This window comes from Rattus norvegicus, chromosome 3, assembly GCF_036323735.1.
Source record: "Rattus norvegicus strain BN/NHsdMcwi chromosome 3, GRCr8, whole genome shotgun sequence".
In the NCBI taxonomy this organism is placed as follows: Eukaryota; Metazoa; Chordata; class Mammalia; order Rodentia; family Muridae; genus Rattus; species Rattus norvegicus.
The window spans coordinates 35,452,244-35,475,892 of NC_086021.1; the positions used below are offsets into that span (position 1 = coordinate 35,452,244).

Below are 23,649 nucleotides of genomic sequence, written 5' to 3' on the forward strand. Positions count from 1 at the left end.
GGAGGGGAGCTTGTCGAGGCATCTTTGTGAGTAAAGCTTTCAGGCTTGGTGGTGGTGATGCTGTGGTTTCCTGACATTGGACTGGCAGAAAGTTAATGTCTTGAGCAACAAAGATTTGAGTACATTCTGCAGCTTTGGCCTGGTGAGCTGTGATCATTTTTACAGTTGACGAGTATGGCTGACTATGAAATGAAGAAAGTAACTTGGCAGTGATGCACTGTGAGTCAGTTTTGACATCAGCCTGGACTGGGAATTGGCTGGAAGGTTTTGTTGCTGAACTGAGGCTGCACTCGATGTCTCCATCCAGAGGCATGCATGAGCAATACTTCCCTTTGGGCTTTGGCTGTTAACTGGAGGAACAGGATTGGGGGATGGGGTAGGGGCGGGTGAGAGGGCTTGGAGGCTATCCTGTTGGATCCAGGCAGCTGCAGGACAGTTTTCTAACAAAGGCTTCACCCCTACCTACATTGTCAGCTTCTATCCCAGCCTTGGGGACAGGCCTGCTTCCCTCCTCACCTCTGGGCAGAATGTGTCCTGCTTACTCCAGGTGTTTTTCCAGGCCACTTCCCCTGGTTATGTAACTCTGATCAAATCCAGATGCAGCAGAATGTTTGATAGAAGAGGTCAAATGGCGTTTGAGAAGAAAAGCACTTCTGTACGCGTGACACAGCCTTCATTTCCTGTATGGGCCCAGCCTTCCAACGCGCTACACTCTGGCTCCGGGTTGGGGCATGCGGGGAAACACATAAGTGCTCTTTTAGGACAGTGGGAGGAGCCTCTTCCCAGAGCTACTCATTTTAAATTGTCTGTTATGTAAGCACCCTGACTCCTACTTACATGCCGTTCTAGTGCTGGGATTGGGGGCTGATTATAAAAAGAACCTGGTCACATTAACACATGAGCTATAACAGAGGAGAGCGGGGAAAGCTGACAGTCTTGTGACCCCCTGCACTAAGTCAGCTCACATCTTGGTGTAGTTTCTTCTGGTACTCTTTGCTTTTTATAAAATTGGGATATTGGGGTTGGGGATTTAGCTCAGTGGTAGAGCGCTTGCCTAGGAAGCGCAAGGCCCTGGGTTCAGTCCCCAGCTCCGGGGGAAAAAAAAAAAGAAAAAAAAATTGGGATATTACTATATATGCCAGGGTATAATTTAAAGTTTTAATGAATGTGTTATAAACATATTCCCAAGCCATTAGAGAGTTTTTCAATGAAAGTATTTTGTTTATTTGTGATACTGAGAATCAAACCCAAGGCCTCACATTCCAGGCTGGTGTCCTGCCCCTGAGCCCTGTCTAAAACATCCCAATTGGACTTTGAAGTGTCCCGTTTTATGGATGGGACACAGCTTGTTTTAAGTTGATCAGTGTGTGTTTTGGACCTTCCTGCTCTTTTGTCTTTTACATTGGTGAGCACTGGTCATTGTTTGTATGTCTTGGGATAAATTGCTAAAGATGTTGAAAGATCGTGAGACTGAGGTGATTTGCCCTGGACCCTGCAGTGCACATGGCTGCAGGAGGCACTGTAGAGGGCTGCCTGCCGTCATGACATCTCACCCACCACATGCCTGCCACTGTTCAGAAGGGCCCACTGGTTTGAAGGATTGCCGCTCTTCAGTCCTAGCGAGGCATCACACTTTCCATGTATAATGATGGTTTTTAGTTCCCCACGAGTTGTTTGTTTGTTGGTCTTGTTCATCCTTTAGACATGTCTGCTTTCCCTCCCTCTCTTCCTCGTCTCACTGTGTACCACTTACCTAGCCTAGAACACACTCCATGGCCCAGGATGGCCTCAAACTCACTTTGTGACTCTGATTGTTTGTATATACTTGGTCTAGGGAGTGGCACTACTAGAAGGTTTGACCCTGTTAGAGTAGGTGTGCCACTGTGGGTGTGGGCTTAAGACCCTCATCCTAGCTGTCTGGAAGTCAGTATTCTGCTAGCAGCCTTCAGATGAAGACGTAGAACTCTCAGCTCCTCCTGCACCATGCCTGCCTGGATGCTGCCATGTTCCTGCCTTGATGAAAATGAATCTCTGAACCTGTGAGCCAGCCCAATTAAATGTTGTCCTTATGAGAGTTGCCTTGGTCATGGTGTCTGTCCACAACAGTAAAACCCTAACTAAGACAAAGTTGGTAGCAGGGACTGGGGTATTGCTGTGATAGACCTGACCATGCTTTTGTTTGGAAGAATGTGGATTTTGGGACTTTGAATTTGGAAAGCCATGGAATGCTTTAAGTGGGGCTTAATGAGCCATCCTGGTAGGAATATGGAGGACACTGGTGCTCAGGGTTCTTTGAACTGTGTACGCCCAAGAGGTTTCAGTGGAGAAGAGCTTTAATATGTGGCCGAGAGACTTCAGCGGGAACTTGCTCTCACACTAGCATAGAGAGTGCTGGGATGGCAACTGTTGTAGGCGGTGGCAGATTATAGAGATGGGTTATGTCTGTTTCTGAGAAGGCTCATATTGGGTGATGAGTTTGATCACATTTATTTGGGGGGATATGTCTGTATGTGCATATGCCGTGATGGGTATGGAGGTCAGAAAGCAGCTTCCTGGAGTCAGCTCTCTCCAACGAACCAGTGGGTTCTGGGGATCAAACTCAGCTTGTCAGACTTGACAGCTATTGCTTTTACCTGCTGAGCCATCTTGCCTGCCTGCATGAGTGACTGAATGAATGAGTGAGTGAATGAATTTACAGGCTTAAACTACTGGGGACCAGGAATGCCTTAGTTTCTTTTCTATTGCGGTGGCAGAACGCCATGAGCAAGGCAACTCATAAAGTGTTTAATTTGGGGCTCATGGTTCTAGAGGGTGAGAGTTCATGGCAGTCATGGTGGGGAGTGTGGCACAGGCAGGCCATTGCCAGAGCAGGAGCTGAGCTCATGTCCTGACCTGGAAACAGGAGGCAGAGCTGACTGAGAATGGCATGGATGTTGGGAACCTCAAATGAAGTCATACCTCATAATCCTCCCCAAACAGTTCCATTTCTGAGGACCAGACCGAGCATTCAGATATTCAAGCATATGGGGCCCATTCTCATGTAAACCACCATAAGGAACTATCAAGGAGATGAAAACGTTTAGTGCTTTGCAGAGTACTTGACAAAGACAACTAAATATTTTATTATGTAGAACATCTAGATGTTAAACAGTGAATTCAGCTCAGCTCTCCCAAGTTCTCTTCCAGGTTCATTTGCCTCTTCCTTGTCTTACAGAAGCCCTGCAGAGGCCAGTGGCCTCTGACTTTGAGCCCCAGGGTCTCAGCGAAGCAGCTCGATGGAACTCCAAGGAAAACCTTCTTGCTGGGCCCAGCGAAAATGACCCCAACCTTTTTGTGGCACTCTATGATTTTGTGGCCAGTGGAGACAACACTCTCAGCATCACTAAAGGTAAAGGAAAGATGGCAGGCAAGGGTGGAGGGTGTGGCTGGAGTGGCCTGCCCTTTGCTCCCTGAGAGGGCAGCTTTACAGTCTGAGAGCAGAAATGCCTGCGAAGAGCCTCGCACCCACCCGTGGGAGGCTCCAGGGCAACACACTTCCTGTATTCCTACAGAAGATGCCTGAACCCCTCGCTGGAAACATGGGGGTTTTCTACTGTTTTTAATTCCCCAAGCAAAAGCCTTTTTTCCTTAAAACATTTTCTTGTAATGGGAATGAAACTCTTGAGTAAACTTGTATGACCTTAGATGCCAAGGCAGCGTTGTCCCTTGTGTGCTCCTGACCAACCAGAAAATAAGATGTGCTGGAGAAAGGTTAGCAAGAAGAAAGCCGGTCCTAATGATGTCTGTTTATTCTTTCCTCTAAGGCGAGAAGCTCCGGGTCTTAGGTTATAATCACAATGGGGAGTGGTGTGAAGCCCAAACGAAAAATGGCCAAGGATGGGTCCCAAGCAACTACATCACCCCTGTCAACAGCCTGGAGAAGCACTCCTGGTATCACGGGCCCGTGTCTCGAAACGCTGCAGAGTACCTGCTGAGCAGTGGGATCAACGGCAGCTTCTTAGTTCGGGAGAGCGAGAGCAGCCCGGGCCAGAGGTCCATCTCGCTGCGGTATGAAGGGAGGGTGTACCACTACAGGATCAACACTGCCTCTGATGGCAAGGTGGGTAACACCCCGACTGGGACCAGCAGTGAACTGACGGGCTGTGGGAGGCACAGAGGGGAGCGGGTGGTAGCCCAGGGCGCTGAGTTATTCAGCAAGGCTCCATCAGGGTGCCTCATGCCTGTAGTCCCAGCAGGAGGCCTAGACGAAAGGATCAGGAATTCAGAACTCTCCTTGGCTGCATAGTGAGTCCAAGGGCAGCCTGAACTGCATGAAGACCCTGTTCCAAACAAACCAGGCAATGTCGTCGGAGTCCTCCAAGTAGACAGCAGACGCTTCCATTAGTTTCACAAATATATGAGCTGTGTTCTTATTTAAACCACCACAGCCTCTGAACCAGGGTTGGTGGGGGCGGTGGGTTGGGGGTGATCGGCTCCATGTGACACTTGCCTAGCATGACCATGTGTTCTCGTGCAGAACTGCAGTTAATGCAGATACATTTTACACACACACACACACACACACACACACACACACACACTCTTTTTTGTTTGATTTTGAGAGAGGATCTTGCTATGTATGTAATGCTGGCTTTCCTGGAACTTACTATGTAGCCCAGGCTGGCCTTAAACTTGTGGCAACACTCCTGCCTCTGCCTCGTGAGTGCTGGAATGACAAGTGTGCCCTGCCACACACAGCCTGCTTCTCATTTCTATGTAATGTATGTGCATGATTTCAAATGATAAACTCATTACAATGAAAACTAATTCTGTCTCCTAGCTCAGTCTGCTCACTGTTCCAGCTCCTTTCAGACTTACCCAGTGTATCATTTTATGCAGCAAAGACACTTAATGCCTGCACACTCACACACCTGGCCATTCCCCATGGGACAGGGTGTTTTGGAGAATTTCGCAGTGGCGCATGAAGACCTGCCTCTGTCAGGGTCCTGTGGTGGCTTACACCTAAAAGCCCAATTCTTGGGGTGGTGAGGCAGGAAGATTGCTGAGTTTGAATACAGCGAGGAGACATAGTGAGCCACAGTGTAAAGACAGCAACAAAACCAAAACCAGTCTGTGACCTGCTACATTGTTTCTCTGCACTGGTGTAAGCGTTGGCAAGATAAAGGCTGAACTAAGCAAAGGTGACAGACATGCCCTTTAAAGCCACCATCTGCAGCACTTACTCCATCCCTCTCACAGAGGCCCATGAGAGCTCATTCTCCCTCACCAGGGTTAGAGCATCTCAGCAGACCACACACCACCTTTGTTACGGGACTGGATTCCTACCCATGTGCCATTCTTGCTCCACTTATTAAGTCTGTCTTTCTCCTGCTTAGAGAAGTCTGTGGGGCGCACTTTCAGGTGTGTGGAGTCTATGGGTCCCCTGATTGTTTGCTTTAGGGTGAGACTTGGAGAATCTTTTCAGCATTTCCCCAGCGGCTCGAATTCATTTGTATCGAGTGGGCATCTTTACAGTCCCCTCCTAGAACTTGCTCTGCCCACCAGGCTGGCCTGCCCCTGCCTCCAGAGCACAGGGATGAAAGTCATGTGCCACCATGCCCATCCATGTGCCTCTCTGATTTCTTTCCTCCTGCCTGTCTCTAGGAGCATCTGTAGTGTAGCACTGTGGTTTCAGTGATGTTTTAACTCCTTTCCCCAATGCTGACCAGATGCCCAACTGAAGCGACTCACGGAAGGAAAGGTCTGTGTATTTTGGCTAGTCCTGGTGGGGCTGGCGTATCCGTAGGTGCTGCTGTTGCTCATATCCCAGAGAACGGAGAAGCAGAAAACAGGAATGCACTGACTTTCTCTATTCCCTGTTGTTCAGTCTGGGACACCAGTCACTGGGACGTGCTGCCCACATTGACTGGGCATGGTCTTCCCCCACAGTCCATGCTGGAGACTGTCACAGAAACACCCATGCTGTGCTTCACAGGGAACTGCCCTACGTGTTTGCTAACACAGGCAGGCTAGCCACTAGGTGTTTATGCTAGAGACTGGACTCCAGGGTGGTGGCCCTTTGAAAGAGCCCTCAGGCTACAGAGTGCCTCTTCCCTGAAGGTGGGTTTCTAGAGCTGTCTGCTTGCTCCCACTTGCTCTCTTTTTACATAGCCAGCTGGGCTGCTTCAGGATAACCACTGAGGTCCGCACTGAGCAAAGCATTGCTGTCTCGTCCCCAGAGTCCTTTAGTCACCAACCTCAGAACAGCGCAGTCAGGTAGCTCTAAGGCAGCTCTGTAGCTTGCGCTTGGGCTGAGTACTGGGGAAGTGTTGAGGTCCCACTGTGTAAAGGCTGCTGTGTGTCTCTGTGGAGAGGCCTTTCCCATGACCAGCAGCTCAGCTGACAGCTTGCTCCCTGCCCCTCCCTAGACGAGGTTCTTCCTCTGCTGTCCAGGCACCCAGAGACCGTGGAGACTTCTCAGCCCTCTGTAGAGAGTACATCCAAGGAAACTGTATTGGATGGAATCGTGTCCCTGGAGTGAGAGACATGCATCAGGATTGGGAGGTGCCTCAGCTCTGGGTGGGATAGTGGGGCTCAACACTGAAGAATGCGCCCCACATAGCTTTGCTTTGATGCAATCCTCTGATTACTAAGGAGAACATTTAAGAATGGTAGAACGCACAGACCGGGACTGATGATGCTTATATTTTATTTCAAAATCAGCTAAGCCCCAGCCAACAAGCAGGTACAGAAGATTCTTCTGTGGGGCCAATGGATCTCTGTTTCTGTCCCCTGACTTGTTTCCCTCTCTGAGGTGCTCTGTGCTTTTCCGAAGCAACCTTAGACAGGGCTGCCTTCCAGGCGACAGCCTCTCTTGCCTTTTGTTGCTACTCTCCTGCAGGAATGTTCTGCAGCTACAGCTAAGCATTCCCTCCATCCCTCCCAGCTTCTGTTGTTTCATGGTTAGAAGCCGCAGCTGGAGTCCACAGGAATGGGGCCCAGGCAGAAAGATGGGTTGGCTCCCGGGCCTCCAGGTTATCTGGGCTTTGCCTTCCCCTGGAGCGGAACAGTGCTGTAGCCATTCTTGGGGAAAGAGTTGCGACAGGGTGGGAACTAAAGGGCTTTTTGCCTCCAAGAGAGCATGTGAGCAGCTCTGAAGACCCAGGTTCAATTCTAGAGCACAGCTGGCATGTGCCTATGGCGTGGCACCAAGGAGAGTCAGTATAGGGTTTCTCGATGGACAGGAAGAGGCAGAGCCCTGGCTGGGCACGCTGTGTGTTTGGGGAACAAGCACAGCACAGAACACGTTACGTATGGTACTAACTTCACCTGCTCCTCTGAGCACACCGTGGACTTCAGTGTTCGTCCCGATTATCACTGAATGAAGTTCTAATCAGAAGCGATGGCAGTCAGAAGGCAGCCACCAAAGTGGACAGTGTGACTGTAGGAACACGGCTGGGGTGGAGCAACGTGGCACCCGAGGGCAGCTGGCTGTAATATTAATGTTTAATGAATGAGGGTATGTAAATTTTAGGTTGGAACATAAACTCAGTCACAGCTCTTTGGGGAGTGGCAGAGACTGGGAGCTGTCCCCCTGAACCCTACAGAGGACACTGTCTGACCAGCACTGAGGGAGGGCTGTGGGCAGCATGGTGTGGGTACCAGGCTTACGGCGGGCTGCTGTGTGCTCTCTTACCCTCTTCCTTCACCAGCTCATGCCCCAGTCTGACTCACTGTGGCTCCAGAGCGGTTCACACAGGCTCTGAGATGAGAGAGAGAGAGAGAGAGAGAGAGAGAGAGAGAGAGAGAGAGAGAGAGGAAGGGAGGGAGAGGGAGGGAGGGAGGGAGGGGGAGAGAGAGAGAGAGAGAGAGAGAGAGAGAGAGAAAGAGAAAAAGAGAAAAAGAGAGAGAGAGACCTCCTCAGCCTGGAGTGTCCTGTTGCTCAGACGCAGCTTCTCACAGAGAGACCACAGTTGTCACACAAGAAGTGAGGTACATGTCTAGGTTGTCTTTGAACTTTTATTTTAGTAGAATTATAGATTCTTCTAAAGTATATTCTCTGGACAAGCGGAGAAGGGAGCTACCTACCCCCTGTGGTTATCTCCTTTCAAATGTTTTAATGATCTAATATTAATACTGTAAGCTATAGAAAATAATTTGGTCTGTATTTTATTGCCACAGTGAAATAACCTGAAGCAGCTAATTCACAGAAACGGTTTTATTTAGCTCTTGGTGTGGAAAGCTGAAAATTGAAGCAATGTGGTACAGGCCCGTGGCCCAAGAACAGTGGATTAGTGGAGTAGTCAGCTGAGGGCAAGAACAGGCTTCTCTTTGGAGGGAGGGGGAAGAGCCAGGCTGGTTCCTTTGTAACCCCCTCTTGCACTCTGGAGCAGGAGAGCTCTGGGCTCTCAGGAAGGCCTTACCCGCCCTCCTGAGACCACACCATTTATTTAAAGCTTCCCCACCACAGCACATTGCTATCTGATGACCATGCATACAGACTATGATGACTGGTGCCCAGCGTAACCAACAACCAAAGATCTTATGTCTGCTATGTATGTCTCGGGCTTCCTCCCACCCACCCCCATGTCTGTCGGTCTGTCTGTCTCTGTCCCCCCCCTTCAGATGTCACTATTGTAGCCACAGTTTGACCCTTTTCTTTCTATGCCTGTCTCACCAAGTATTAGCACTGTCTGAGTACAGCCCCGCCACAGCCCCTCCTGTGAATGCGCTACTGGGGCAAATCAGGTGCTCAGTGCTTGCTGTGCCCGGAGCCCAGCTGTCCCTGTGGCTGTGCATGGAGCAGTTCTTTCCTACAACACAGCAGCAGCAGCTGCACTCCCACTGAGTGCTTTCTGCCACTGCTGTCCCCTCTGCTGTGTCTGCAGAGTGATCCCTGGAAGCAGGAGGCCCCCAGTGCTGTGGCTCTCAGAGAAGCCTGAAGTACTCCTATCTCAGTCTTCCTGTGTCCCATCTCGGAAAAGGCTTTGCTGGCTTCTGACCTGCAAGGCGCTGACAGAAACATGGCTGGGTGTGGAACCACGCTGTCCTCCACCCTGGTGGTGGCTTCAGATTGAACACTGAGGGAAAACATTTGAATTGGAGGGTAGGGACTAGAAAGGTGTCTCTTCAGGGTTAAGAGCACTGGCTGCTGCTCTTCCAGAGGCTCCCAGTTCTCTTTTCAGCATTCACATGGTGGCTCACTACTACTCTCTGAAACTCTACTTCTAGGGAGTCTGAAGTCTTATCCTGGCCTCGGAGAGCACCAGGCATGCTCATGATGCACATACATAACACATACATACATACATACATACATACATACATACATACATACATACATGGGATTTCCCATGCTCATAAAACAAAAATAATAAAAATTAAAAGTAGGGGCTGGAGAGATGGCTCAGCAGTTAAGAGCATTGACTTTCAGCTCTCCCAGAGGTCCTGAGTTCAATCCACATGGGTGGTTCACAACCATCTGGGATCTGATGCCCTCTTCTGGTGTGTCTGACAGCTACAGTGTACTCATATACATGAAGTAAACAAATCTTTAAAGAAATTAAAAGTAATAGATTGATGTTAGAGGGGAGAATGCTGGGTGGGGTTTCAGCGAGGCAGGTACATGTGCCCTCGGGCTTTCGGGCATCTGTGTGGGTGAGTTCTATCCCTGCTAGAAGCTGCTGCTGCAGGTGACGCTAAGCGGTCTGCAGAGCCTTCCCTAGGGTTCTGCTCTGTGAGTGAGGACTGTCCCCTGTCTTCCTCAGCTCTACGTCTCCTCGGAGAGCCGCTTCAACACTCTGGCCGAGTTAGTTCACCATCATTCCACTGTGGCTGACGGGCTCATCACCACACTGCACTACCCAGCTCCCAAGCGCAACAAGCCCACCATCTACGGCGTGTCCCCCAACTATGACAAGTGGGAAATGGAGCGCACAGACATCACCATGAAGCACAAGCTGGGCGGAGGCCAGTACGGGGAGGTGTACGAGGGCGTCTGGAAGAAGTACAGCCTCACTGTGGCCGTGAAGACCCTGAAGGTGAGTTGGGGCATGGTTGAAGGGCGAGGATGGGCGTCTGCTGTGACTGGGCAGTGCCCCTGGCCTCCTTGGCTTGGCCTCTCTGAGGCTGAGCGCCTCTATCTGTGACTGCAGATGGTGAGCACTGCCCAGTGCTGAGGGTCGGGAAGGGCTCGTTATTAGAGGACAGTGCTCCTCAAAGCCTGCTTTCTGCTCTCGTCAGTGACATGGAGGCTATGTCCTTAATGAGAGTTCAGAGAAAGTACACAGGCTGGGTTCAAGGAGAATCATGAGTCCCATGTGGATTTCTGGGGGCTGCTAGAAAAGGCCAGTGAGGTGTCCTGGCGTGCTCTTCTCACATGGCAGGCTTCTGCTTGTCATTGGGCTGTGGCCTTCCTGGAATCACAGGGCCACACACCTCTCCACCGTTGAGCCACGTGTCCTGTTTGCGTGTGGTTTTGTTCTTCCCTGAATCTGCATAATCCGAGCTTGTCCCTGTGGTGAGAGTGTCCCCTAGTGTTGAACTGCATTCTTGCTTGTGCATGTTTTGGACAGACTCTGATGATCACCTGTGAGTGGCTGCTGCCCATTGCTGGAAGCACAGGTCTGACTGTATATTCCTGTCTCAGCTCAGCCAGTCACTACATCTGACAGCCCAGGCTCCACCAATGAGAGACCGGGAAATAGAAACTGGGACTTTGGTTGCCATGGTAACTGTTTAGAGCAAGACTGCCCTCCTTAATTACAGAGTGAATCTTGCTGGTTAGCATTTCCCTTCCTTTGGCCCTGTGGCAGACCAGCACTGAGGGAAGAGATGGGGCAAAGGTGGGATTGCCTGGGGTACTCTTGGGCATTTTCCAAATTCAACTTTTTAAAAGGTAATAATAGGAGTTCTTCACATTTGTGTGCCAAACAGGCCCAGTCCTGGGTGCCCATGTCAGATAGACATGGACAAACCCCCAATAATGGCCACCCAGCGGGTCAGTGTGAGCTCTGCTGTGCAGAGAGGATAGAGGAATGTGAACCCCTGCCGTGACGGGGGGCAGAGGCCAGGAGAGGCCCCGGCCTCCAAGCCCTAGCTGAGGGCACTTAGGCAAACCTGACACCATTAGTTTTGCAGGGGCATAGAGGAGAGTATCGATGGCCCGTGTTCAGTGCACCAGGCCACAGTGCCACGCACTGGCTTGGAGGACAAGGCGGTGCTGACATGGATTTACAAACAGCCAGAGGGAAACACAGGGTGTCTAAGACTCAGCAAGGAAGGAAGATTGTTTGAAACCTCTTGAGAGAGGTCGGCCAGGTGACTCAGTAGGTAAAGGGACTGGGCTGAGCCTCACACTGAGGGCTCCCCTGAACCTACATGGTAAGGAGAGAACCGAGTCCCGCCACACATGTGCTGTGGCACATGCTCTCCACACACCACAAACAGGGCATTAAGGAAGACGGAGGTTACACAGCTGGGAGGCCCCATGGATGGGCAGTGCTCAGCTCTGCATAGCAGAGGGTATCCAGAGGAGGGTCTGTCCTGATATTTTCTGTTAAGACTTCAGCAGGTTCCCAGGCACCTCATTCATGTATGCACCATGGTTGGTAAGGAGTAATAGGTTCTGTTGGGAGGGTACCTGCCAGTAATCCTTCATGGCGCCTGACCTCACTGGAGGTTGTCTTAACTCAGGACTCACACGTGCAACTTGCTAAATGCTCTGTCCCTACTCTGCCCAGCCCTGCGGGAGTGAGGCTCTGCCATTAGTTACCCATTTCTCAGAGGAGAGGAGTAAAGGATTTTGGCTCTTTACCTCCTCGGCAGACGTCGAGAGCTACACAATTACAGTAATGGCCAGAGTCCTGAGTTAGTGCAGCCTACAGAGCTGAGTGTGTGACCTACTAGTCCGTACAGCAGCAGCTCCTCAGCTCATGCAAGTACTAACACATCACCGCTAAGGCTGTGGAAGCTGGAGCCCTGAACCAGAACTCGAAGCCAGGCACCCAACTCCCAGGCCCAACTCTTTCACCATCTCCCTCCCTCAGAGTCTTATTCCTCAGACCCCATGAAAAATACAGGTGGGCCTCAGTTCTGCTCCATAGGAGACCTTCCTCCACATCCTCTGAGGCAGTGTTTTCAGCCTTCCTAATGCTGCAACCCTTAACACGGTGCCTTATGACCCCACACAGTTATTTCATTGCTACTTCAGAACTGTAATTTTGCCGCTGTTATGAATTGTAAATACCTGATCTGTGACTCCTAAGGGATGGTAGCCGCAGGTTAGGAAAGGCTGCTCCTGGACTTCCCTTGCTGGTTTTGGCTGTGAAACTCCTCAGGAGAGCCCTGCTGGCCTTCAGTAGTCTCACAGAGCATTGCCTCCTCCCATGCTTAACCAGCAGGGTGCAAGGCCCGCCTGTGTAAGGCACTGCCTCCACAATGCCCATGAGAAGACAGGGCTCATTAGAAATCCAGTCCTCCTTCCAAACGAGCGGTGTGCTTGTTCCCTCCACTGCAGTTAGTGTGTCCCTGATGTCTGCTGGCCAGTCACTGAAACAAGTCTGGAGGCTAGGATGTGGCCCAGCTCAGAGTGCCTGTCTGTCTGCACAGAGCCTTGGGCACTGTCTACAGCTGTAATCTCAGCTCTTGGGAGGTGGGGGAAGGGGGAGTGGGAGTTTGAGGCCATCATGTGAGCTCTTGCCTCTAAGGAGAGACAGAAGAAAAGAAAGATTCATAGAAGAGTGGGGATGAGGGTTGCAGGTCATTAAGTTGCCAGGGTCTCACACAGCCAGCAGCAAAGCCAGGTCAGCATAACCAACAAGCCATCCTCTTAGACACACATACATACACACACACACACACACACACACACACACACACACACACACACCCATAGCACTGTCTCAGAGTTCCTCGGCCTCCCACAAGAGTGGTGCCATGCAGGCCCTGTGAAGAGATCAGTTGACCCCTCTTTTCCCCGACAAGCATAAGCACAAGCAATGAAGAGAAAAAGGAAAATCCCCCAAGCATTTCTTTCACCCACGCCTTCATGTTCTATTTGACCATGTAGAAGGAAAATGTCTTCAAAAGGACAGGGTGAATTAAAAAAAAGAACAGGGACCTCACAAATTGGGATGAGGAGTTTGTTCTTGTTTTTAAAGATTGTCTTATATATTAACGAGCCCTGTATAGAAGAGGGCATCAGATCCCATTTCAGATGGTTGTGAGCCACCATGTGGTTGCTGGGAATTGAACTCAGGGCCTCTGGAAGAGCAGCCAGTGCTCCTAACTGCTGAGCCATCTCTCCAGCTCCCTGGTATTTTATCTTTTAAATTTCAATATTTAAAAACATTAGGTTACCGTTTAAATGATTTGTTGAATCATGTCTAATTCCAGCAGGGGGAGACAAACTCACGCTGATTTTTCTGAAAGGAAAAAAGACAAGAAATGATTACCCCATACATGAGAGAGAGAGAGAGAGAGAGAGAGAGAGAGAGAGAGAGAGAGAGAGAAAGAGAGAAGGGTTGGGGATTTAGCTCAGTGGTAGAGCGCTTGCCTAGGAAGCGCAAGGCCCTGGGTTCAGTCCCCAGCTCCGAAAAAAAAGAACCAAAAAAAAAAAAAAGAAAGAAAAAGAAAGAGAGAGAGAGACAGGCAGGCAGGCAGAGACAGACAGAGAGACAGACACACGGGGTGGGGACAGACAGGAATGATTGCACAGGGTGTGAGTATGTATGTGAGAGACAGTAGGGATCTGTAGTCACAGCAGGAAGGAGCTTTTGGGTAACTCTGCCTTGAGATCATGGGTCTCTAGATAAGGGTAGGAAAGCAAAGGAGATTTCTGAGGTGATGAGCCTGTGTGCTTTACTGTGTTGGTGCATTGCTTTAGAACAGAAAGGTTTGAGTGTTAGAGAATACCACTGAAGAGGAACTTTGCCAAAACCAGTTGGATTGTGCAGCATTGACCTCCTGGTTCTGGCAGCCATCCATAGTGTATCACCACAGTGCCGCACACCAGACTGGTTGCCTGCAGCTTCAGAACAGAAGAGACTTGAGGAGCCCAGCAGCCAGTGGCTGGGTGGCATGGGATGAATGCCCTCTGCACTGCTGGGCATTGACAGCCAGCTGTGGTAGCATTAGAGCAGCCTGTGTTGTTAAAGAGTAGACAGCATCTCCATAGTCTTCTAGAACCCGTGTTTGGTAATAACGAGCCATCACACTGGCTCTGACTTGCTTCTCATTGTGGCTGACCAAAGCCAGAAAGCATCAAGAAAAGGTTGGTCTGTCCTCTGGAGTGTCACTTCCCTTTCCACGGCAGGAACTGGAACAGCCACAGTGCCAACTGTGTAGACAGCTCTGCACTTAGCACAGGACAGTGTAGACACTTCCACACTTAGTCTGAGGTCTGGTGAAGCTGTCTACCCAGAGAGCTGATTTTCATGACACCTCTTCCATGCCACACAGGCAGACTCCCTGCAGACACTGCATGTGGCCTACTGTCCTCCTTACCTCCAGAGCCTTGTTCTTGCAACTAGGGATACCCTACCACTCACTGTTGCTGCTTCCTGTTTATGGTAGCTGATTCAAAGGAACAGTGGCTTAGGTTCAAGGAGGCTGAGTAGCATAGACCACAGCCCTTCAGACTCAGCCTGGAAAGGTGGAAACAGTGGTGGTCTGCCCATCTCTGGTCCTGTATTGTGTGACCTACACAGATGATTCTGAGTCATCAGAGAGCTGCTGGTAAAACTGATTTAGAATCTGGGTGATTGACCCCCTAGTCAGTGATGATTGCTTCATTAGGTGCTCATGACACTGCATACCTGAGTAGCTCAGGGTCTGTCTGCTATTTCTGCATTCTGGAAAGTGGCTCTCTCAAGCCAGCTCCATTTCAGATTCTTCACAGTGTTCCCTCTTTAATGTTAAGGGTGTTAGATCAGGAAGTAAACAGTACTTGTAGAAATAGTTCTGTAGTGTTTGCACATCTCTCCAAGACTCCACAGAAGATCCAGGCAGCAATATCAGGCCACTCTGGCCCCATTGACTCTCTGGGCCAGACGGAATACCCGACAGGAACACCTTAAGGGAGAAAAGATCCAACTTGGCTCATGGTGTCAAAGGATTTCAGTTCATCACTGCAGAAAGCCTGGCAGGGTAGTTTGGTCCATGGTGGCAGGAGTGTGTGGCAAAGCTGTTCCCATGATTGTAGCCCAGGAAGAGGAGAGCTGCTCTAGAACCAGAGCCTGGGTCTGAGCTGTAGAAGCCTGCCTATAATGAGAACTCCCAGGCAAGCCCCACCCCCTTGAAAGGTTCCACAGCCTCCCACAACTGCCCCACAGCCGGGGGCAGCTGTTCACAACATGAGCCCTTGGTGACATTTCATATATGATCCATAATGCCCCGGGTAAGAATTTGCCCCACAGGAGTCTTCATATCACCAGGACAAGACCCCATGGGCCTTTCAAGGCCAGCATAGCCAGTGTTCATCGGAAGCAGTGGCTGGGGCTGAGTGCAGGTCGCCACTGCTCTTTGCCTTAGCCGTTGAAGCTGTCTTCCCTCTTAGACACTTCCTTCTAAACAGATGTCATGCATCTGAGCTTCCCTTCTGCAGGAGGACACCATGGAGGTGGAGGAGTTCCTGAAGGAAGCCGCAGTGATGAAGGAGATCAAGCACCCTAACCTGGTGCAGCTGCTAGGTAACCAAGCGCAGACGCAGGAGACGGCCGCAAGCCGCTGCTGTGATGTCGGGCTGAATGGGCACCACTTCCTCATGAAAGACGACTGAATGTTTGGGGCAGGTGGGGAGGTCAGAAGAAGCTTTTTCTGGTCAGTTCTCTCCTTCCACCTTCACGTGGCTTCTGGGGTCTGAGCCCTCCTACCAGGCCAGGAGCCCTTTCTTCAGTGCCAGACTTTCCTAGGGCTCCTTCCCCTGGCTCAGAGCCACATGCTGAAGCCTGTGTCTGTTGTCAGGGGTGTGTACCCGGGAACCTCCGTTCTACATCATCACCGAGTTCATGACCTATGGGAACCTGCTGGACTACCTGAGGGAATGTAACCGGCAGGAGGTGAGCGCTGTGGTGCTGCTCTACATGGCCACACAGATCTCATCAGCCATGGAGTACCTGGAGAAGAAGAACTTCATCCACAGGTAGGGCTAGGCAAAGCAGCCTCAGCCAGCCTCACCCCTGCCTCAGAGCACCCAGCTGCGGGTCTTAGGGCTCAGCTTCCAGCCCTGGTCCTAGCAGCTCACTGGCCCTCGGAACGAAGGCGACACCAATTCTGGTGTAAGCAGTGCTTGCAGCTGGCGGGACTAAGTGCTTCAGGCCCAGGCCGGGCCAGTGGAGCAGCTAATCCCCAGGGAAGAGTGTTTCATTTCTGAGCCATTGTGGATTTAGTGGAATATGAAATGAAATTCGTAGAAGACCTTCTTCCTGGTAATTTTGGCTCCCTCTGAAACCAGGCATTCCTGAGGCCAGCGCTCGGTCACTCATGACCTCTCTCTGCCTCGGCTTAGCTTCATTGTGTGGCTTTTCCTCCTCCCGTTGTGTTTCCTTGTCCACCAGCTGTCACTGGGCTTTGGGATGGCTCCATGGCTGGAGAATTATATACATGCAAGCCCGTTGCTGTTTTTAAAACCCAGAGTGTTTTGACCTTCAAGTGTACCACAATTATCTGGGTTTGCATGCTTTGCTGGTGGAAGTGGCTTCCTAGCAGAGTGACAACCTGTGCAGGAGGGAGCCTGAGGGAGCCTGATGGGCTTGGCCCAACTCCGTCATGCAAGATGTTCTCCACGCCACTGTGGTGACCTTTCCTACCCAATTAACTCAAGTGTGAAACCTCGACATGAGATTTCATGGCCAGGAATAAGTAGCATGTGTGAAATGCTGGCAGCCCCTCGGAAGACAGATCTTTTTCTGCTCCACGAGAGCCCAATCCAAATGCTCCTGTCGCTCAGCAAAGTGTAGCCTCTGATGCTGCAAATTGAGATTTCCTGACTTCTGGCTCGCCTTGCATGGCCAGCCCCGTTCCCCTTCCATTCACACACTAAAATGCCTTCCCAAAATCCTATTAGGCACAACGCTGTGTGTTTCATTTCTCTCCCGCTGCTGGTGATCAATCTGTAGCATGCAGTCATTGCCCGAGCTCCCTCATCCTCTCATTCCTCCGTTCCCATTTGCCTCAGGATTTCATGGTTAACATCCATGAACCAGAGATTAGACCCTTCCTCTCTTGGAGATTCAGGAGGTGATTATACAGGAGAGTTTCTCAAACACACTGGAGTCTGCATCAGGAAGCAAGAGGAAAGTAGGGATACCACAGCTGCCCAAGGCACGCTTGGTTACCGTCTTCGTGTCATGGATGAGGTAGCCAAGTTCCAAGGTAATTAACAGGCTCCAGGTCGTGGGGCAGAACTGCCCCATTTCCACTGTGTCTGCCCTGCCCGTGCTACACAGCCTGACTAGTATTTGCTGAGGAATGGTCGCTCCACGGCAGGGCATTCGGAAGCTTCTGGGGGCCACACTGAATCTTCCTTGTCAGCATCATGCCTGTCAGTAGTAGGGAGCGACACAGGAAGGGTGTCAGCCAGGAGCACCCGCAGATGACCCTTTTCTTTTCTCAGAGACCTTGCTGCCCGGAACTGCCTGGTAGGGGAAAACCACTTGGTGAAGGTGGCTGATTTTGGCCTAAGCAGGTTGATGACAGGGGACACCTACACAGCCCATGCTGGAGCCAAGTTCCCCATCAAGTGGACTGCACCCGAGAGCCTGGCCTATAACAAGTTCTCCATCAAGTCGGACGTCTGGGGTAAGGGCCAGATCCTGGCCAGTCCTGGCCAGGGGACTCCCCTTCTACTTCCTTCACTCTTTACTGCCACACCTCCATCTCTCCTCCATCACCACAGTCTTTCTGGTTTGTTTCTGGCTTATTTTAAACTCCTGTTTGTTCTTTTCTTTAACAAATAAAGCAAAAGCCACTTCTAGAATGATCCAGAATAGCACCACCTTCAGGTCTTCATTCCATATTGCTGCTTGGATTTGATGATGCCAGAGCCCACCCTGGGGCGGCATCCAGAATCATATTCTCTGCAGAAAGCTGGTCACTTTGGCTTGGGCTGTAAACAGGGCACTTCATGTGGAAGTGTCACCTGTTGTTTATTTTCATTTTTAAAGAGCTTCTTTTTGGGGGTTGGGGATTTAGCTCAGTGGTAGAGCCCTTGCCTAGCAAGCGCAGGGCCCTGGGTTCAGTCCTCAGCTCCAAAAAAAAAAAAGAACTTTTTTTTCTGAGATAGGATCTCTCTATACAACTGCAACTGTCCTGGAACTCAATCTGTAGGCAGAAATCCACCTGCCTCCGCCTCTGCCTCTGCCTCCCAAGTGCTAGGATTAAAGGTGTGCTCCACCACTGCCCAGCTTTAAGAACTTTTCATGCCAAGAGTAATCAAAGAAGGTGGAGTTGAGTAGTGAGCCCTGTGCCCCGCCTACTCCCTTTCCTCTTGTTATTTTAAAGCAAACTCCAGACATGATTTTGCACACACACATTTCAGTATTTGCCTCACTTGGGAACCAGACATGCCTCTCTCAATGCATTGATGTGTCCTGTGTGTCTTTATCCTGGGTCTGCCATCACTGATTGTATTTCCCTGCTGGTCATTTATTGATAAACTCTGTCCCTTTTCTTTAGACTGTCTAGATTCTAGACTGTGTTCACTGTGTCTCTGTGCTGTGATCTGGGTCAGGTCTGGTTAGCTGCTGACATTTGAGTTGACTTTTCTTTCATTCAGTACGTTAGCAGAGGCTGATGGGTTGTTTGTTTGTTTGAGGTTTTTTTTTTTTTTTTTTTGTTTTCTTTTGTTTCGGAGCTGGGGACCGAACCCAGGGCCTTGCGCTTGCTAGGCAAGCGCTCTACCACTGAGCTAAATCCCCAACCCCTGAGGCTGATGGTTTTAGGTTGGTTGATCTATGCTTGAGTTTTCTCCCTCTGGTACAGTGATTCTCAACCTGTGGGTCATGACCCTTTTGACAACCTATTTCCAAAAATATTTGCATTATAATCTATAACAATAACAAAATTGTAATTATGAAGTAGCAATGAAAATAATTCGATGCTTGGGGTCACCACACCATGAGGAACCGTATTAAGGGTCCCAGCATCAGGAAGGCTGAGACACCGCTGCACTGGAGGGATACGGTGTAGCAGCAATTGATGGTCAGTGGTATTCTCAACAGGCTGTAGCCATGGAGTATAAAAGGAAAAGCCTCTGTGTCCTTGGTTGTCCAGTGGTAGACTTCGTATAGGAGTGGTGGGTTCAGAAACTGCCTTTCATGTCTCCCACTTTTCCAAGTGCCCTGTGCTGGTGGCAGTTGATTTGCTAGTGTTTTGTGGTGTCACTCTGAGTTCTTTGTTGACACATTCCTGTGTTCCAGTATACTGTGCTTCTTCTCCTCATCTCTGGCCGTCTCCTTCCTTGTCCTTTGACAGTACCCTGTAGTCTTCCACAATATCTGTGCTCCAGGGAACAAGATAGTCCGGGCTTCTTCCCTGTCTTAGGTCTCAATCACCTGTTTTTCTAAGGAATCCTGGTTCTTAGTGGGAAGAAGGATGCCACGACTTTGACAGTTCACAAGATTTTTACAAACTGTTGCAGCTGGAAGGGACCTTGGAAGTAATCTCACCTTCAAACAACCCACGGCCCGACAGGCATGTGGCTACAGTCACAGAGCTATGCTCAGAACATGGCAGCTGACTTAGAGCCCTATGCTGCCTACCCGAGGGGGACCCTGTGCCCCAGGAGGCTCACCTTCCCCTCTCTCCCTTGCATGCTTTAGAGTAGCTTGAGTAAACAGCTTTGCTCTGTCCTACCTCTCCTAGGCTATTACCATGGAGAGCCTGGTAACTGTCAATGCTGGGACTGCTCTGCAGGTCTCTCTGCTGCACAGCGTGGAAAATGCCTGTATGTCCTGTGTGTGTTGGGGGCGGGGTGTGTGTTTGGGTGTTTTGGTATGTATGTGTGTGATATGTCTGTTTGGTTGTGTGCATGCTATGGCACACATGTGACTGTCAGAGCACAACTCTGTGGACAACTTCTCTCCTTCCACCTTTATGCCGGGTTTCAGGATTGAAAGGTCATTAGCTTTGTGCAGATGCTACCTCACTGGCCAATGCTCACACACCCTGATAGTCTTCCTCTCCCTCTTTCTTTCAGCATTTGGAGTATTGCTCTGGGAAATTGCTACCTATGGCATGTCACCTTACCCGGGAATTGACCTGTCTCAGGTTTATGAGCTGCTGGAAAAAGACTACCGCATGGAGCGCCCGGAAGGCTGCCCAGAGAAAGTCTACGAACTCATGCGAGCATGTGAGCCTCCCCAACCCATTCAGCACTACTCTGAGGAAATTGCACAAAGCCATTCCAGTGGGCCCTGGCACTCTGTCCCTGTGTTCCCAAGCCATCCATGCAGTGTGACTTTGAGTCTTCCGTGCGCTTATTCCCAGATGTAGTACCTCTGGGTTGGTTTTGTCTCCCTCTGGGACAGCTAGTTTTGGTTTTTGTTTGGTTTTTGTTTTGGATCAGGGTCTTGAACTATGTAGCCCTGACTACACAGTGACTCTCCTGCTTGAACCACACAAGCTCGAGGACTACAGGTATGAGTCACCATGCCCAGGTCGCTTTAAGTTCTTTAAGCATAGAGAGGGTTAGATGTCAACCTGGGTATTATTAGTACAGATCCCTAGGTCCTGCTTCCAAATACCTGGCTACAAATCGCTCCAGATGATAGAACTCTGGTGTTTGTATTGTGCGAGTGTATGAGCGCATCTGTGTGGTGTGCATGTGTGCACATGGCTGTATCATGTGTTCATGTGATCATTCCCTCACCTTTTTTTCCTAGCATATAGTGCTGCTGTCTGTATACTTAGATCTTCCTCACCATGTTCCCTACCTTCATTAATGCTGCTGTCTAGCATTTCAGTTAACAGTTTGAAGCATCCACTCATATTTTACACACTTGTTTGCTTTAATTATATTTTTATTATTTATTTTGTTTGTTTGTTTATGGGGCATGCATTCTACAGTGTACAGTTTTGAAGAGCTGATTCTCTTTTTCTACTGTGTGGATCCCAGTGGTCAAACTTAGCATCAGTCTTGGCAGAGTGTGCCATTTTGTGGCCCTGTGTTTGCTGCTGCGTATAAGGCAGACACACACGATTAGCCTCGTCTCTACATGTAGCACGATATTCCTAAAAGCTGGGCCGTAGGTCCAAAGAATCTGTGCTGTGATAACAAACCAGTGATGTTGCAGACGGTTGTGAGTCCCATGGGTACTGGGAACTGAACCTGGGTCCTGTGCAAGAGCAGCAAGGCTCTGAGCTGCTGAGCCACCTCTCCAAGCCCTAGTCCTTTTAGTCTCGTTGTCATGCTATTGGTGATACAGGCTGTGGTCTCAGTGCAAGGTAAGCTGAGGCAGGAGTATTGCTTGTCAAACAGCCCAGACAGTAATGAGGTCTAATCTCAAAGAAGCAAGAGAGATGCTCGTCTGTGCTAATGGGGACGGTAGACACTGATAGCATCAGTAAGGATGGTGACCGAGGCAGGCTGTTGCCTTGTTAACTCCCTGTCTATCACTGGGGTTTGGAGAAATGTTTATAGATGTGGTTTTTATTATCGGTGTCTCTGGGATTTTGCAAACAGTATTACTGCCTGTATATGATGTCTTCTTAATTCTTAGTGTCTGTCAGAGGACACAGGAGTTTTTGCCATTAGCCTGTCCCAGCCTCAGCCATCAGCAGGCTTGGAATGCCTCTTTCATGTCCAGACTGCTCCTTGGGTGTGGCTAGTTCTGGTTTGTTAGCGATGCTCTCCGGCTGCTCTGACGTGGCCTTCTCTGTCCAGGTTGGCAGTGGAACCCCTCTGATCGGCCCTCCTTTGCTGAAATCCATCAAGCCTTTGAAACCATGTTCCAGGAGTCCAGCATCTCAGACGGTAACATGCCTCCCAGGGGCCTGCAGTGGGTTGAGGGTTGGGTTGAGGCTGGACAAGCCTTCACTTCAGACCTGGTACCAGACAGCACTCTTCAGAGGCTTTGGTGGTGGCTCTGTGTCTGTCAGGTGCAGGCATGCAGAGTTCTAGAACATGCCAAGAGCTGTTTCTTCTGCTTTGTGTTCCTTTTCTCTAACTGCATAAATCTTAAGAAAAAGAGAATCCCAGGAACTGGAGAGCTAGCATGGTGGCTAAGAGGACTTGGGGTCAGTTCTCAGCACCCAGATGATGGTAACCCACGACACTAGTCACAGAGGATCCATTACCAGCTTCTGGCCTCTGCACCCATGTGGTACACAGACATACCTGCAGGCAAAATGCCATACACATAAAAAAAGTAACTTTAAAATAAATTAGAAAAAGAGCAAAGAAAAAAGAATCCCTTGCAATCTGGCATCTTTGCTGATGACTACTGGGTTATGTTTATGTGGTCCTTAGAGGTGGAGAAGGAGCTGGGGAAACGAGGCATGAGAGGAGCCGCCGGGAGCACCCTGCAGGCCCCAGAGCTGCCCACCAAGACCAGAACCTGCAGGAAAACCGCTGAGCAGAAAGATGCACCTGACGCCCTGGAACTGCTCCACACGAAGGGCCTGGGCGAAAGCGGTACGTCCGCCCTTCCCATCCCTCACCCCTCAAACCAGGCAGGCAAGCAGAAGCCGTCAGTGGGCCTGGCACAGAGGGCATCAGTCCCTCCTCAGTGGTCCAGCCCAGGGAAGAAGATTTGCCTCTTGCCCAGGGGAGCCTTTCAGCAGTTGCTTAGACAAGCTGAAAACTGGGACTCCTGCCAAGAAAGCACATCCACCTTTGCTGTGCTCTTCACAGCCCTGTGGGCATCTTCCAGGGCAGTCACAGCACTAAACAACATGGAGCCCACGGAGCAGTCCGGGCTCAGTCAGCACTGAGTTCCGTGTGGTCTCTAGAAAGGCTGTCTCCGTGAACTGTCTGCAGGCTCAGTTAGGGCACTGGAGCTGGGGAGATCTACAGGGATAGTATGACAAGTGTCTGCAGCTTCTTGCATGCCGGCTGTGCCCTGAGTAAGTGCCAGGACAACAGCATCCGCCTCTCCTGCAGACCCACTAAAGTCAGTTGACCTGGGGGCTGCTCGCCCGTCCCTGAACTCAAAGGGCCCCGAGGGCTCCCATCATGGGCTGATGGGCCGTCGGCCTGGTTGTGTGGGACCAGGCAGGATAAAGTTTGATTCTGCTAGGAATTCATGGGAGGCATTGCTCAGCAGACTCCACAGTTCTGTTGTTTAAACAGTTGTAATTCTAAACCTATACTCCTGCTGATGGTCAAACCTACAGAGCATAAAAGGGCTCTAGGGACTGTCTCAGTCAGGGTCACGATTGCTGCCGGGAAGCGCTATGACTGCAGGATGCAGGAGGAAAGCGGTGGTTCCTTAGCATATGCTTCCACACTACAAGTCATCATCCACTCCAGTAGGACAGGAACTCAGTCAGGGCAGGAACTGGAGCAGGAGCTGATGCAGAGGCCATGGAGGGTGCTGCTTATTGCCTTGCTCCCTGTGGCTTCCTCAGCCTGCTTTCTTATAGAGCCTGTGATCACCATCCTGGGGATGGCCCCACTCACAATGGGCTGGGCCCACCCCATCAGTCACTAATTAAAAAAATGTTCCAGGG

The 23,649-nt window shown here is 50.3% G+C and overlaps 1 protein-coding gene across 2 annotated transcripts in view; it reads left to right on the plus strand.

Moving 5' to 3' along the window:
- The window catches only part of Abl1 (ABL proto-oncogene 1, non-receptor tyrosine kinase), a 103,257-nt gene that overhangs the window by 74,657 nt on the left and 4,951 nt on the right, over positions 1-23,649 (plus strand). For both annotated transcript variants that reach the window (NM_001100850.1, XM_006233918.5), the window contains exons 2-10: positions 3,215-3,388; positions 3,804-4,099; positions 9,747-10,019; positions 15,584-15,668; positions 15,943-16,120; positions 17,594-17,778; positions 20,177-20,329; positions 21,863-21,952; positions 22,448-22,612. In NM_001100850.1, coding sequence (NP_001094320.1) covers positions 3,215-3,388; positions 3,804-4,099; positions 9,747-10,019; positions 15,584-15,668; positions 15,943-16,120; positions 17,594-17,778; positions 20,177-20,329; positions 21,863-21,952; positions 22,448-22,612 — 1,599 coding nt within the window. The remainder of the gene's footprint in view (positions 1-3,214; positions 3,389-3,803; positions 4,100-9,746; positions 10,020-15,583; positions 15,669-15,942; positions 16,121-17,593; positions 17,779-20,176; positions 20,330-21,862; positions 21,953-22,447; positions 22,613-23,649) is intronic.